Here is a 14,021-nt window from a genome sequence, read left to right on the forward strand (position 1 = left end):
TCAAATGACATTTGAATCCAATTCAAAGGAGATTTATGAGCTAAAACCTATGCTTTGAGTTACATTTGAAAACAAACTGTTAGCCAGTGCATTTTCAGACCACGTTTTCCTCTCTGCAAAGAGCTGCACAAAGCAAAGGAATGCTGACATAGCACACACTGAACTGACTCACTACAGCTGTACTAATTGCATTCCCATACTCTGAGGGAGCATTGTACAGGAATGCAATCCTATAAATTGCAGCCCACAATTTAAGAAGGATGTGAAGGCCTTAGAATGTGCAAGAAGAAGGTAGGAAAGCTGGTGATGCAACTGAAAGGCAGGTACTGCGGGGAGTGGCCATGGCACTGGGTTCATCTAGCCTGGAGAGAAGGTGGCCAAGGGGTGACCTCATTACTCACTACAGCTTCCAGAGGAAGGGAAGTGGAGAGGGGGGTGCTGAGCTCTCACTGGGATCCAGTGACAGGATGCATATGAATGGCTCAAAACTGTGTCTCAGGGAGGTTCAGATCTGACATGAATAATCAGTTCTTCAGAAAGAGTGTGGAAAACCCTGGAAGAAGCTTCCTACAGAGGTGGCCAGTGCCCCATGCCTTTGCGCTTGGTTTCCCAGGTCTTCCCTAACACCCCTCTTGTAAACTGGAATAACACCGTTTCACCTTCTGCAGCAGGAACCTCCCCACACTCCCAAGACCTTGGATAGGTAATGAGAGGGGTCCTGCTCTAGCTTTTATAATTCCTTCATTACTCTTGGACGATTACAAACCAGGTTTGGTTCCTATCTCAGCTCTGTGGCTTGTCTCATGTCTACAGAACATTCCTAACCAGGAAAACAGTCAAAGATAAATCTCCAGTTTTCCACATAACCTGTTTTGCACTTGTACTAAGGACAGGCTATTCATTTCTGGAGATCTGAATTTAGATCTAGAGATGTTCAGAAAACTTCTTACATAATGATACTGCAGGACTTAGCAAGCACTTGTAGCAGTACTGATACGGACAGAGGAGGCAAATTCTAAAGTCAGCAGAAGGGTACCAAGGGAATATTGGGCAAGGCCTGTTCTCCACTTATGGATTTCTGACTCCTATTTCACCATTTATTTATTTTTACTGAATTTTGCTTCCTCCTTTTATTAGCTTGAAACAGCTGACAAGCCACCACCTGAAGCACTTATAAAGACAATGACAATATCAAGCAGCAATTTGTGGTCTATGATATAGGACCACTTTGCTCAAAAGAGCATGATATTGATTAAAAATAAAAAAAAATATAACAATCAGGAAATAAAGAATATATAATAGGTACAGTGTTTCAGCTAAGTGCTGCTTCCTTTCTGCTCAGTGGCAATTTGTTATACTAAGTGCTGTACATTCCAAGGTGGACTGATGAAGAGCATGCTACTTAGGACATGAAGGAAACAGTTTACCTCTGGAAGGCAGATGACCACCTGTGCTGTATGACACACACCACAGTACAACTTCGTGAAATACTGGAACACATTCAAAAAATTCATAAATAGGAATTCAAGTCAATGTTTCAATGAGATTTGGGATCAAATATGTATTTAATTTAAACAGCAGTGTCTTCTTATTAGCAGAGCACAGAGAGTTGTCAAACTGTCTCTTCAGAAATGTTAACCAGACGTTTACTGTTAAGTTACCGCTAGAAAATGTTGGAACTGCATATGTTGGTTCAAAATGCTCATCCTAGCGGGGAAAGCACTTATGTCCCCAGCATACATTTCTTCCTGGAATGCATGTACACACATCACTGATTTCTGTCTTTCTTAATCTGCAGATTCTTAACAAATTTTCAAGGAAGACGTGGAGCTGTACATAGCAGACTTCAACCTGGCAATGAGAGGCTTGCTTCTTTTAGGTACCTTTTTCAGACCTCAGAGAGCACAAAAAAAAAAACCAAAACAAAACAAAAAAAAAAAAAACACTATGAGAGAGGCACAGTTATCTGTATATGAAGAGACTCCAGTATGACAGCTGAAGGGAAATCAGTTTACTCACATCCAGCTGAACTCTGCTTTACAGAAACCAATGCTTGCCTTACCACTGATACCAGCATGAAAGCTGAATTGAGGCAAAAAGGCTTTTGAAGTCCTCACTGGTATGCTAAAGTCAGAATACTTCAACTTAAAAAAAGAAAAAACAATCTGAAAATTTCAATATAGAAAGCCTGAGACTACAGAAATTAAACCCTCTTAAAATTAACTTAAAATAATAGAATACAATTGGAACGTGCACTGTGAAGTCACTACAGACATTATACTTTTTAGTGTCTTTACACAAGCAGTCAGGGAACAAAGCAATTGGTGCAAGTATTGTGATGTAGTATCACTCAGTATGAAGTATCAAGTGAACACCACCCTGGGTCATTCCAGAACTATCCAGGATGACTGAACTGTAGGTCACTCCTAAGGAAAATCCTGGCCTCAGAAAAGACAAAGGGTGTTTCCCTACTGACTTTAATAAAATCAAGATTTTACCTAGCAGGATTATAAAGACTACAGCTCCTGTGACAGAGATACAAAATTAGTGAACACATAGGGCAGTGTCTCTGATTTTCAGTCAGGCATTTGATACTGTGCCTCATGAAAGCCTGCTATAAATACCAACTCATACTGCCTAAGACAGGAACACTACCGCACTGATTGAAAGCTGCTGGCAAATGGCAATGGATCGAGCTGGGGAGAAGTGTCTATGACAACAGTTCTCAAACTTTCTTCTTGTATCCTAGAGGAAAGCACAGTCTGTGCCTTCACATTATCAGTAAGGCCAAAGGACACTTCCCACCCACAAAAGCAAGGGGTGCCTAACCATGAGATGGAATTGCCCTGTACAAGGCTGAGCCATAGCCAGTGGGTGCTTGCACTCAGTACTGTGCCTGACCTGAGACAGGCTCAGCAGCATCACTCTCTTCTATCCTGGGATCCTGCCTGGTCCTAGTTCTGAGACATCAGCCCTGGTAGACACGCCACAACTGAATTTACTCTGGTGTGTGTTCCAGGAATGACCTGGGAGTAGTCTGCATGGCTTTCTCTGACTGAATCTGGCCTCCATTCTGCCTCCAAGGCCCAGAAAAGTTCTGCTACTGACTTCAAGGAGGAGCAACAATTTCTGGCTCCTACTGTTTCCCTCTGCTTCTGCTTTGCAATTCCTCTTGTCTCCTCCTCGGGCCCACACCTTGTGGGTGCTACTGTATCTCCAAGTGTGCTCCTGCCTCAGTCTTCCTGCCACTCTCCCTGCTCCCCTCAGGTTTACTCATCTACTCATCAGAGGAATAGCATGAAAAGAAAAATTCAGGACAAAAACTTGACAAAGTTTGCTGGCAAAGATAACTTAGCTTGTAAAAAGACTTTCAAGGTGATGGAATAACCCTAAAGTCTACAATTAAACTAATAAATAAGGACTATGCAACCTGTAATATAAAGGCTCTGATCCTCCATCATGAATGCTGACTAAAGGTTTTCTTTAGACCTGAGCAATCAAACACAATTGATGCACATAATGCCACACAACAGCAAAATACCCCAATGGGTGATCCTCCTCAGGATCTTCTGAGAGGCACCTGTGGGACACTCAGAAGACTTAAATATTCCTTCTTCCCCCATTCCTAACCTGATGAGTGATTTAAGACAAGTCATGTTGTATCTTTGTGCTCCTGCTTATCTTCCCTACCCTTTGTGTTCCATGGAGAAACTGATCTTCTTTGTAAATTAATACAAAATGCAGTAATGAAAAAACCTTGTGTCAGAACCAGGAAGAAGAAAATAAGGTAATGTGATTACAAAAGTATTTAAAAAGACAGAAACATGCATTTGAAAGGTTGTTACACAAAAGACATACTCCATCTGCAGGGGAGTATTGGCCACAGAGAGTACTACATTAACCACAGTTGCTTTGCATATCCCCTTTCAGCCTCAGAGCTGAACCCATTACGTGGCCCCTGGGAACACACATTCCCCGAGATCCAGGGTTGGGTTACTGTTATGTATTGCACTACAGCTGACTGTGGAATGAACAGTCATGCTGAGGAGAGCAAACAAGGTCCTGGAGATCACTTTCAGCCATGAGAAAGCTTCTTTATTTTTATACCTCCTATTTAACTGCTAACCCTTTTGTTTGAAAGCCCCAGCAGCAGAGAACATACTGCAGGCATAGCACAGACACACCAAAGCAGCCAGAACAGGGAGCAGCAGGATATGTCTTACAGATATCATTAAAAGGAACCTAGACCAGCTCCTGCATTTCAGCCAGGAACAGCTTCAAAAGGCCATTTTGGCACAGAACATGAATTAATTTGGAAGGAAGGTAGAGGTGGGTATCTAGTAGAATGAGAGACCTGCAGGGACTGAACAGACTCCAGAAGCTTTGGAAAATAGAAGGTTTTTGAATACCCCAAGTTTGTTAGCATGCTTTTAGGAGTGGAAATTATTGCTGTGCAGAGATGAAAAACATAAGCTGTATTAAGCCATGTTCAGAGAAAGAAGCTACAATTAGAGAAGGCAACTGAACAGGTCAGGGCTGTAAATGTGCTGTCAGGACACTGAGACCTGAAGTAACAATAACCTTAGCCACAAAAGCAGAGACACTAGGAAGGCAGTTGAACAGACATGGAAGGTGGATGAGACTGACCTAAGAAGCCTGGACTAAAATCTGGGCTTGATATCTGACTTTGACATTGACCTTCTCTGCCTTCTGGGGAATTCATCTTGGTTGAGCTCTCTCCTCAGTCAGCAAAGTCAGCAATCTGTGGGGAGGTGGAGGAGGGCATGACATACAATTTTCTTTCCACTCCTGAGAGATGGTCTTTGGCTTTAACTATGTGATTTAAGCTCCCTCCCACAACTCTTCAAGATACTGGGGTAATCATGTCACTAGGGACAATACTTCAGATCCAAAGCAAGGAAACAGTTTCTTCCTTCACTGCAGTGAACATGAAGCAGAAAGCTCAGAAGACCCACATTTATCATTTCATAGTTCCAAAATTTCTCTCTCCAAAGCATGGGAAATATGACCATACTAAAACGGCTCCCACCTCTCCTGGCAGCTGTTGAAGAATGCCTATTCATTAGCCTATGATAATCCAGAATCCAACAAGCATTCCAGCTCACTTCAGTTTTCCATCATTCCAAAGCAAAAACACTGCATTCCTCCTACATGGGAGAAAGGAATGCATCCTCTTCTGAGCTGCTTAAACATGTTATTCTCTATTAAGCCAATGCAGGATGTGTATTTAGGAACATTCTTACTTCACATTTACTTTACATACATGAAGCTTTATCTGTAGCATGGGAAAGCAGGCAAGTGTTGCCTAAACACGATTTTTTGCTGCACTGGCTTGAAGAAAGGCTGATAACTTCATTACAGATCTGCTGCTTGTTTGAGGATTTCTGCTCTTCTCATGTAAACAATTCAAACACATTTCTTCAAGATCTCTGGGAAAGCAGCAGTAGTGCTCTTCTGCTATGAGTTCCATATCAATATAAACACCCTATTCTTGGTGCAAAAGGGCTCAAGGAAGCATGGAATTAGCACTCTGAGATGGGATAGTATCACAGAAAGCACCATGAAAAGCCCCAGCATTGATCATTTTGCTCTCTGATAATCCTGCTTGCAACTGCCCAACATCCCTCTCATTCTTATCACAGGCAAGGATCAGTCTGCATTGAGCTGTCTTCACAGTGATCTAACAATCACTGGCCACAGCTGGCCAGAAATGTTGGCACATTCCCACAGCAAACCTCTGCTTGGAATCCCCAAAATAAATCTACATACTTAACAATTAGAGATCTCATCTAGTGTAGGAAGGTGGACATGGGTAGGAAAGTAACTGGATCCACCCAGTCCTCCATGCCAACTTAATCAGACAATATCAAACTGTTACTAAACATCCTTCCTTGCTTCCCTTCCTTTTCTAGCTTCTGATGCCTACCAGTGAAACTCTGGGTCCTGCTCCTGGATGGAATTCACACACCTTCCATTCTTTCTACATACTTACCATAATGGTGTGATGTGGGAACAGGGCACGGACGGACTTCACAAACTCCACAAAATGCTCTGAATAGCCATTTGCCACATCTAGGCAGATGTATTTGATAGCTGGAATGGCCTCTAGAATACTTGTTAATTTTTTCAAATCATTTTGTCCACTACCTGAGCTTGCTGCTACATGCTAAAAAAAACCAGAGAGAACAAAACAGAGTAGTACGTTGCAAAAAAACTGAAATAAACACACACAATTTGTATGTCTTTTCCTGCATAATCTTGGCAGGACTTGTGCTGGTAACTAGTGAAAAATCACACTATGAAATACCTTCCTGGGAAAATCAGTAGGCTATTTCTGTCGAGTTTAAATTATATAAAGGAGAGGGAAATTAGCATTCTAGGATTCATTCACAAGTGGATTGTCACAGGCATATATAATCATCTGACATCAATCAAGATTCGGCCATACTCATATTAACACGAACACAGATGAAGCCCTAACTCGGTAGATTTCCAGGAAGTTAAAGAGGCAAAATTTGGGCCACTGTCAAGAGAGTAAAATCTGGGTCTTTATGTTCACCAAGCACTCCTGTGATCTATACAATCACAGAAGAAGGGTCCCTTGGAGATTTTATAGTCCAATCCCATTTCTCAAGCAGGGTCAGCTACCACTGAAAACAAGCAGACTGCTTCTTTCTTTGTCTTCCAATGAGTTCTTTCCAAAAGCAAAATAGTTTCCATAGCTGTTGGCCTACAGAACCTCTGCAGAAATCCAAAGTCACTGCGCAAGTCAGTATTTAATCACTATAGGAACAGGAGATCCTATTCCAGTCATTATGTACCACAAATGAGCTAAGTTTGGAAGTGCTCAGACACAGGACATTCCTGGGACCACTTTCTACCCTATGGTAGCATGTAAGTAATCCTAACTGGCCAAAGTGCTAGGCTCACTTTCAGACAACTCTGTAATCAATAACCTTTACAATAAAATTCTGAAACGTGCCACAATAATACAATACAGCAATGTAGTATTCTTTTCTATACAGAGAAAGATCAAAAACTGCACTGAACTTAGAGCAGGAAGGGGAGATGGCCAAACACACAGTGCCTCTACTGGTATAGGGGCCTGACAGAAGAAAAGAAGTCTTTATGTGAGGAAGTCACAAATTAAGTCAATGTTTAAATCTACTAAATATAATGGCTCAGGCTATGACCCTGTGAACAAGTGGGATAGCACAGCCAGGAATAGCACAAAGCGAGCTCTGGTGCAAGAAGGTCAGTGGAGAACACACAAGCTCTGACAACTTTCAATGCTCATCCTTGCCTGGGCCCTGTAGATAGGCCCTTCCAGCCTGCAGACTCCAGGATTCACTTGCACACCTGATAGCAAAGACTTTGCCTGGCACAAGGGTATGCAGGGTCTGCCTGGGGTTGGGTTACTTGAAATTATTCACATTGATGAACTACCACAGCTTGCAACAGAAGCACAGAGTATTTCCTCCTTTAGGATACTTCTCTGTTTCGATTCCAGGCATATACGAACTTTGCTTTTTTGCATCTTAATATAAGCACTTTTGTAATGGACTAACACAGCCGTTCTTTTGAAACAGGACAAGCCACTTCCGTTGATGAATTTAAGAACAGCAAATATCTTCATTCCCCAAAACCTCACTTGACAACAGTACTCCCTAGAGACTCCACTGTATGCGAGTTCAGAACAAAGCAATAAACCATAACAATTTACAGTAGAAAAATGTACCTCAAGGCATTCTGGGTGATTGGCAGCAAACAGTTTCCATTCTTCCAGAGAATAATGCTTGTGAATTGCAGTGAACATTGCATGCTAGCAAAAAAAACAAGAGAACCGATATTAATGTCTCAGTTAGTAATTTTTTCTCTCAGCTGCAAAATAAGGCATTAGAAAATCCCCTTTTAAGTACAGGTTCATCCTGCTTGGAAGAAACAGTAACAGTGAATAACAGACCAGGCAACTATAAACAGCTTTTCAAAAGTACTTGGCATACTTAGCCGACCTTTCAGGATCAGGTTTATGATATGTTACATAAAGCTACTGTCAGTATTTCGAATGTGACAGAGGCTCATTAACTTAGAAAGTGCTGCAGCCCTATTCGATAACCTACACTTTCAAAACTTGTCAGCTATTTTTTTTTTCTGGCAGAGAGTACCTCAGAAGCTAAGCTCTAGCAGCTCCACCTGAAGCTGAGCTACATCCAAGATGGAAGCTTCCCAGTATGGAAGCATCTCCACAGAAATTTCGTTATATCAGGAGCCCTGTTTGTGGTAACTGTATAGTTGTAAAAGCATACCTGCTTTTTCTTATTCTGGAGTTTTAAACTCATGTTCCCCTGTTCTCCCACAAACAGCTAAAAATCAACAAAGGCTGTCACCCAGCAGCTTCCCAACAAAGGCTGTCACCCAGCAGCTTCCCAACTGTTGCAGAAATGAGAGTTGAGACTTACTTTTGCCATAACCACAGCCATTTCAAATGTCCCCACAGTGTCCATGTTTGCCACTATGATGGGAATTCCTGTGTATGTCTGCTTGGAGTTACGGAAGGTGAAGGTGCGCGTAAGGTCAACCTGCAACGAACAGACACACATTCTTTTAGGTAACTGATTGTAATCTAACACGAGTTTTTCCACAGATTTCAGATACAGCACGTTTAGACACAGCTTCTCCATTTTCCTCATATTTCCTGCTCCTTTTGTTCCACTATTACATCATTAATTTTTTTTTACAATTCTGCCTTCCAAACAAGAAAACAATTTAAAAGAATGTTTTCTGCATTAAATAGAGCTCTTACTTAAGAAAAATAACCAAAATAAAATTTAAAAACTAAAAGGAAAAAGGCAGGAGGGCTTGGAAAGAAATGATAATGAGGACTCTGGGTTATTGTATCCAGAAGTAATCTCAGCTGTTTGCATGGCTGCCTGAGAAACTCAAGTTGAAGTCCTAACTCCAAAGAGGTCAGAACTGCAGTTCCCTCCATCTCCAGGGCATAGAGGACTTTGTCCCAGTCTTCAAGGTGAATGACAATATAATAAAGTATGTTCTTTTGGTCACAGTTACCAGCACTCCTGCCACACGATATGAACAACCATACCTTGCCTTGCCAAACCAAGAACTGCTAGCTTCTTAGTTAATGTCTTAAAACTGTATCTGCCTTCACCTTCAAAGTTTTTCTTCTACAGCACCTTCAAATGATCACAGTAACATCAGGCATTTTTTTCCTTACATCTGCAAGAGGTATTATCAAATTAGATCAGTTCCTACTGGCCTACCTAGGTCTTTCTCTGAGCTATTAGTTTAGTCTCTACCGAAAATGAAGGCTCTTTCACTTTTCACTAATCCTCACTGCACCTTTCAGTAACATTTGGACATCTGAACTAAACTGAAATCCATCACAAAAAAGAAAGCAACAGGAAAAAATACATAATTTTTTACTATTCAATTAAAACACATTTTGAACACTTCCAAATTGCAGGTTAGATTCCAATAAATATTGTGAGGGATTTATTACTGATTTATATAAGAGAATATCTTGGTGCCTTACTGATAAATTGTGAATCAGGTTCTCCTATAAGCTTGTAAGTGAAGGATCACTTTTGTGAACAAGCTAAATACATCTTAATGGAGACTCCCCTTTCTTCCCATTTACTATCAGAGGTATAATTCTCCAGCCATTATGGATGACAAAACATTCTTTAGCTGCAGCTAACAAAAAACAGTATGAAGAAGATAGATATGAAACAAGTATGAAAATTTAATTTACTTTACTCCCTCTTAACACAATGTATGAACTAGAACCAAGGGAGGAGGGGGACAGAAAAGTATCCCACAACCAATTCCACACAGATGCCAGCACCAGAACCACTGCCCCTGTGGTTTTACAAAGGAAAAACATCTCTTTCCAAGGAACTTCAAAAAGGAGAAGAGTTACGTTTCAGAAAAGACACCAAAATACAGAAAAATAAAGACAAGGCAAGACCTTGCCTTCTATTTTTTTTAGTCTTTCACATCTTTAAGCCTCTCCAATATCCCACAGCAATAAATAATATATTGCATAAAAACTATGACCTTTGCCTGGTAAATACATTCAGTACTTTTTCTTGTTTTATGAGAGACAATCAACAACCACTACTCAGTTTCACCTTTTCCATTCTGCTCCTCACTTTATGCACTTTTAGTATATCCTCCACAGCTGCTTCTTCTCCATACTGAATTATCCTGGTATGTTTACGTTTTTACCCATGTGGAAATCAGTCAACACTGCTGATCATGCTGGCTGCCATTCTCTCTACCTATTTTAGCGAATTGTGCTGCTCTTGTGGACTTACTTAAATGTTAAAAATGTAAGACATTTAAATTAACAGCTTCCTACAGGACACTTGTCTGTTGAACTTGCAATGGATAGAGTCCATGAGTAAACCCAGCCAAGGCAATAACAGGCTATGTGAGTACTAAGATCCCATAGACAGATAATGCTGCTCGCACTTGAACCCTTGCTCTGACCAATTTCGGTATTTGAATTCAATCATCACATTTTCTGACATATTTTCAAAAATAGAAAGCTACCATTGAAAATAGAGACAATGCAAGAAATCAGAAACAAGTACCAAAATAGCAAACCTACAGGAAGATCTGCAAACATCCCAAACTGCCTCTCTAGGAAGCTGACTTAACTCTAGTTGCTGCATAAAAAACTATCCTTGTGCAACACGAGGCTTCACACCAGAGAAGCAGACTCTTCCTGATATAAGCTTCAAAGCAGCAGCTTGCTGGGTAACAGGCACTGTAGTATGCTGCCTCTGTTCCTCTGCCAGAACTATTTATTTATATTCTTGTTTTGAAGCAGACTGGGGCTGTCCATTTCAGATCTGGCTCTGGCAGACTCTGTTTATCCCTGTTGCCACAGCCTCAGTGATGGTGTCCAATTTCTTAACCTTCATCGGTTTTCACTGACCCCCTCATGACACGCACTTTTTCTCATCTCCAATGTTTTAACAGTTCATCAGAGCCACCCGTTACAATCCTGCCATATCAGCTCATCTTCCTCCTATCGTTTTCCCTTCCCAGCAGCCTGCACCCTGCTAAATATACAAAACACTGCACTTGAAGGAGCCGTGTGCCTGCCACTCACTCAGTGGAGCACAGCTCCACCTGTTTGCCAGGCAGCACAGTGAATTTTAAGGAGGGATCCTTAGGTCCCCAACTAAATGGCTCAAAAGTGCCCACAGGCTTTATGTACAGTAATTGCACACTATGAGGAGTTGCTTGGCTGGGACACTGTTCACCATAAATTAAAAATTACTTGCCAGAGATCAACTTTCTACTGAGAGGGCCTCTCACACCTTGTGATGGCAAAGAAGTTTTGCCTAGTTGTTGCCCTCAAAATCCCTGGCCATAGGCCCACAGTAAACACAGCCTCCCTGTCTCACTTTCCCTTTCTACCTCAGTCTCTCTCTCTCAGAACTCCATGTCCCCTAGGGAAAATCTTAATCCTCTTTTCATCCACCAACACAACATAATTCCTTCTTTAGTCAAGCTAAATCGTTTGTTAACCTTGGGGTTATGCGCGGTAAATGGGAAGGCACCTTCGATCCTGAGGCAGCCATCTTTTTCTGTGGATGCAATCGATCCTTATGGGATTGATTTCCCGGGGTCTTTCCCGATCCCTGATGAGAGCGAGCCACAGAGCTGTCCCGGCCAACAGTGGCCAGCAGGCACGGGGCCCCAGGGCACTCCAGGGCTCTACACATGCCGATCACAGGGCTGAGGGTGAAACGCACCCATCGCCCCAGGTTTGACGTGACTTCCCCGAGTACCCCCATGATGGGGTCCCAGCCCGGGGCACCCTGCGCACTGAGAAGCACTGCCCAGCGTCTTCGCGGGGATTACTTTTTTTTTTTTTTTTTTTAAAGAGCACATCAGTTCCTCGGTACCAGCACCGCCCACAGCCCCCAAGGTTGAGGGCATTGCTGCCTGTCCGGCTCACCACCGGCTCCTGCCGGCCCAAGCTGCGGGGCGGGTAACCGGACACCCCGGTCCGCAGCGCTCCTGGCTCGCCGCCGCCGCCCCCTCCGAAACCGGAGGTCAGGCCCCGCTCAGCGCCGCCGGGGCACCTGTTAGGAGCAAGCAATCCCTCGCTGCCCCCTTGTATTTCAGCCTGAGGAGCGAGGCAGGCCAGCGCGGCACCGGCCACCCCCGGCTCCCCTGGGGCCGTGGCGGGGACGCGCCGCGGACGCCGCAAACCCGGCCCCGTCCTTCCCTCCCGAGAGCAGCGGCATCCCCCTGCCACGCAAAGGGCGTCTCGATCGGGGAGGGCATTGCTGCGCCAGACCGCGGAATGAAAACAAAGCGGGGGAGAAGGCGGGTTAAGGAAGTTAAGCGTTGAGAAGGGGGAGGAAAAGCATGCTGGGTTTGGATGCCCCCACCTCTGCTCTGCTTTTGAGGCTGCTCCTTTTAGGTCTGACCAGGACATCTTTAAAGTCCAGTTTGAGGTCTGCGTCTACCCGGGGCATCTCGCTGGGGTGCGGGGCTGCCCTGGCAGCGGAGGCGGCGGCAGTGGCGGCCCTGCTGCGCTGTCTGCACCGCCCGCCTGCAGAGCCGAGCCGAGCCGCGCCGGCCAAAGCCCGCTGGTCGCGCACCGAGCGTATTTATAGGGCGCGGGCACCGGGCCCCATCGCTTTATTAGGCGAGGGCTGATTTTAGCCGAGCCTGTGCCCCGTCCCCCGCCGCAGCCACCCCGCCTCTCCGGCGGGCAGTGTGCGGTGGGGGCAGACGGGGACGCGTCGCCCGTCCGCAACCGCTCCGTGCGGAGCGCGGCACCGGCAGCACCGCGGCGGCTTTAAGGGCAAGGCAAGGGCATCGGAAATGGCGCCTCCATGTGACCGAGCGGCCCCGCCGCCGCCGGTACCGGGTGCGGGAGCCCGGCCGTGCCGGGCGGCCGCCGCGGGGCTGAATCCTGGCCTGGCTCCCTCTACCTTCCACCGCCCCGAGCGGGGCTTTGCGGCGCTCCCCAACGCCGTTAGGGCTGCTGCAGCACGGCCCAAATGCTGTCCCTCCAGCCAAATAGAAAAGACATCACTTGGTATAGCCGGGCTGTCGTGGAAATCCCACTGCCAGGGGTGCTCCGCTCCGAGCGCAAAGCCGGCCCCGTCGCTGCCCGGCATGCGGTAGTTGCGAGGCAGAGCCGGGCTCCGCATGGCTCTGCGGAGCACAGCGGAGAGCCCGAGTGGGGATTGGGCGTTAGAGACGTTGAGGAATGTGCACCTGGTTGGTCCCAGGAGAGTGGTCAGAGCACCAGCCACCTGCAGCTGCCTCAGGGGTTTCCTACTTCACTGCACTTGGAGAACCTACAGGGAGTTTCTGTGTTTAGTTGGGGTTTGGTTGGGGTTTGGTTTTGGTTGTTTGTTTTTTGTTTTTTTGGGGTTTTTTTTGTTTTTTGTTTTTTTTTTTTTTTGGGGGGGGGGGTGTTTGGGGTTTTGTTTTTGGTTTTGTTTTTTCTTTTTCCCCTTCAGCATACAGGAGCCTGATTTATTACTATTGCCTCCAATTTCAATGGTGCTAGCCACGGTTTAATGCACAAGTTAAAAACTGCTCAGAGCAGCAGGATTGCACAAGCTAAGTCCACCTACATCTGCTGCCAGAGGGATCATACAAAGTTACCAGATACCACATGAGGTGACTTCCACAGGAATCTTAAGCCTTAAAGTCTATTTAATTGTGAAGTCAGTGGGTTGTAAAATTTGGGCTTTGGAAGACACATGAGCTAAGCATTTTTAGTGACTGGAAACTGAAGCCTGGGACACTTGCTCAGGCACATTGCAGGAGAGGGTAGTGCTCTCTCTTTTATCTGAAAGCTGCATATGTTTGGTCAACACCCTGCCTTCCCACAGAGCTCTTTGACACGTCTTTGCTTGAGTGTCCCAGATGATCCAGTATGACCAAGCACAAGCCCAGGGCTTTACACAGAAGGCAGACAGTGTTGCAGTTTTGAT

The 14,021-nt window shown here is 44.6% G+C and overlaps 1 protein-coding gene across 3 annotated transcripts in view; it reads right to left on the reverse strand.

The window, feature by feature from the left end:
• GMPR (guanosine monophosphate reductase) overlaps positions 1-13,211 on the reverse strand; it is a 41,244-nt gene extending 28,033 nt beyond the window's left edge. The window contains exons 1-4 of one of the 3 annotated variants that reach the window (XM_021553200.4): positions 12,456-13,211; positions 8,481-8,600; positions 7,760-7,843; positions 6,014-6,187 (exon numbers count right to left, since the gene is read on the reverse strand). In XM_021553200.4, the coding sequence (XP_021408875.1) occupies positions 6,014-6,187; positions 7,760-7,843; positions 8,481-8,600; positions 12,456-12,542 (465 nt within the window). In that variant the 5' untranslated portion in view covers positions 12,543-13,211. Of the gene's footprint in view, positions 1-6,013; positions 6,188-7,759; positions 7,844-8,480; positions 8,601-10,654; positions 11,979-12,455 lie in introns of those variants that run through there. The other 2 variants (XM_085573555.1, XM_085573556.1) reach the window with 2 other exon arrangements.
• Between the last annotated feature and the right edge of the window lie 810 nt (positions 13,212-14,021).

Source organism: Lonchura striata, chromosome 2 (genome assembly GCF_050655825.1).
Source record: "Lonchura striata isolate lonStrDom1 chromosome 2, ASM5065582v1, whole genome shotgun sequence".
NCBI classification, from domain to species: Eukaryota; Metazoa; Chordata; class Aves; order Passeriformes; family Estrildidae; genus Lonchura; species Lonchura striata.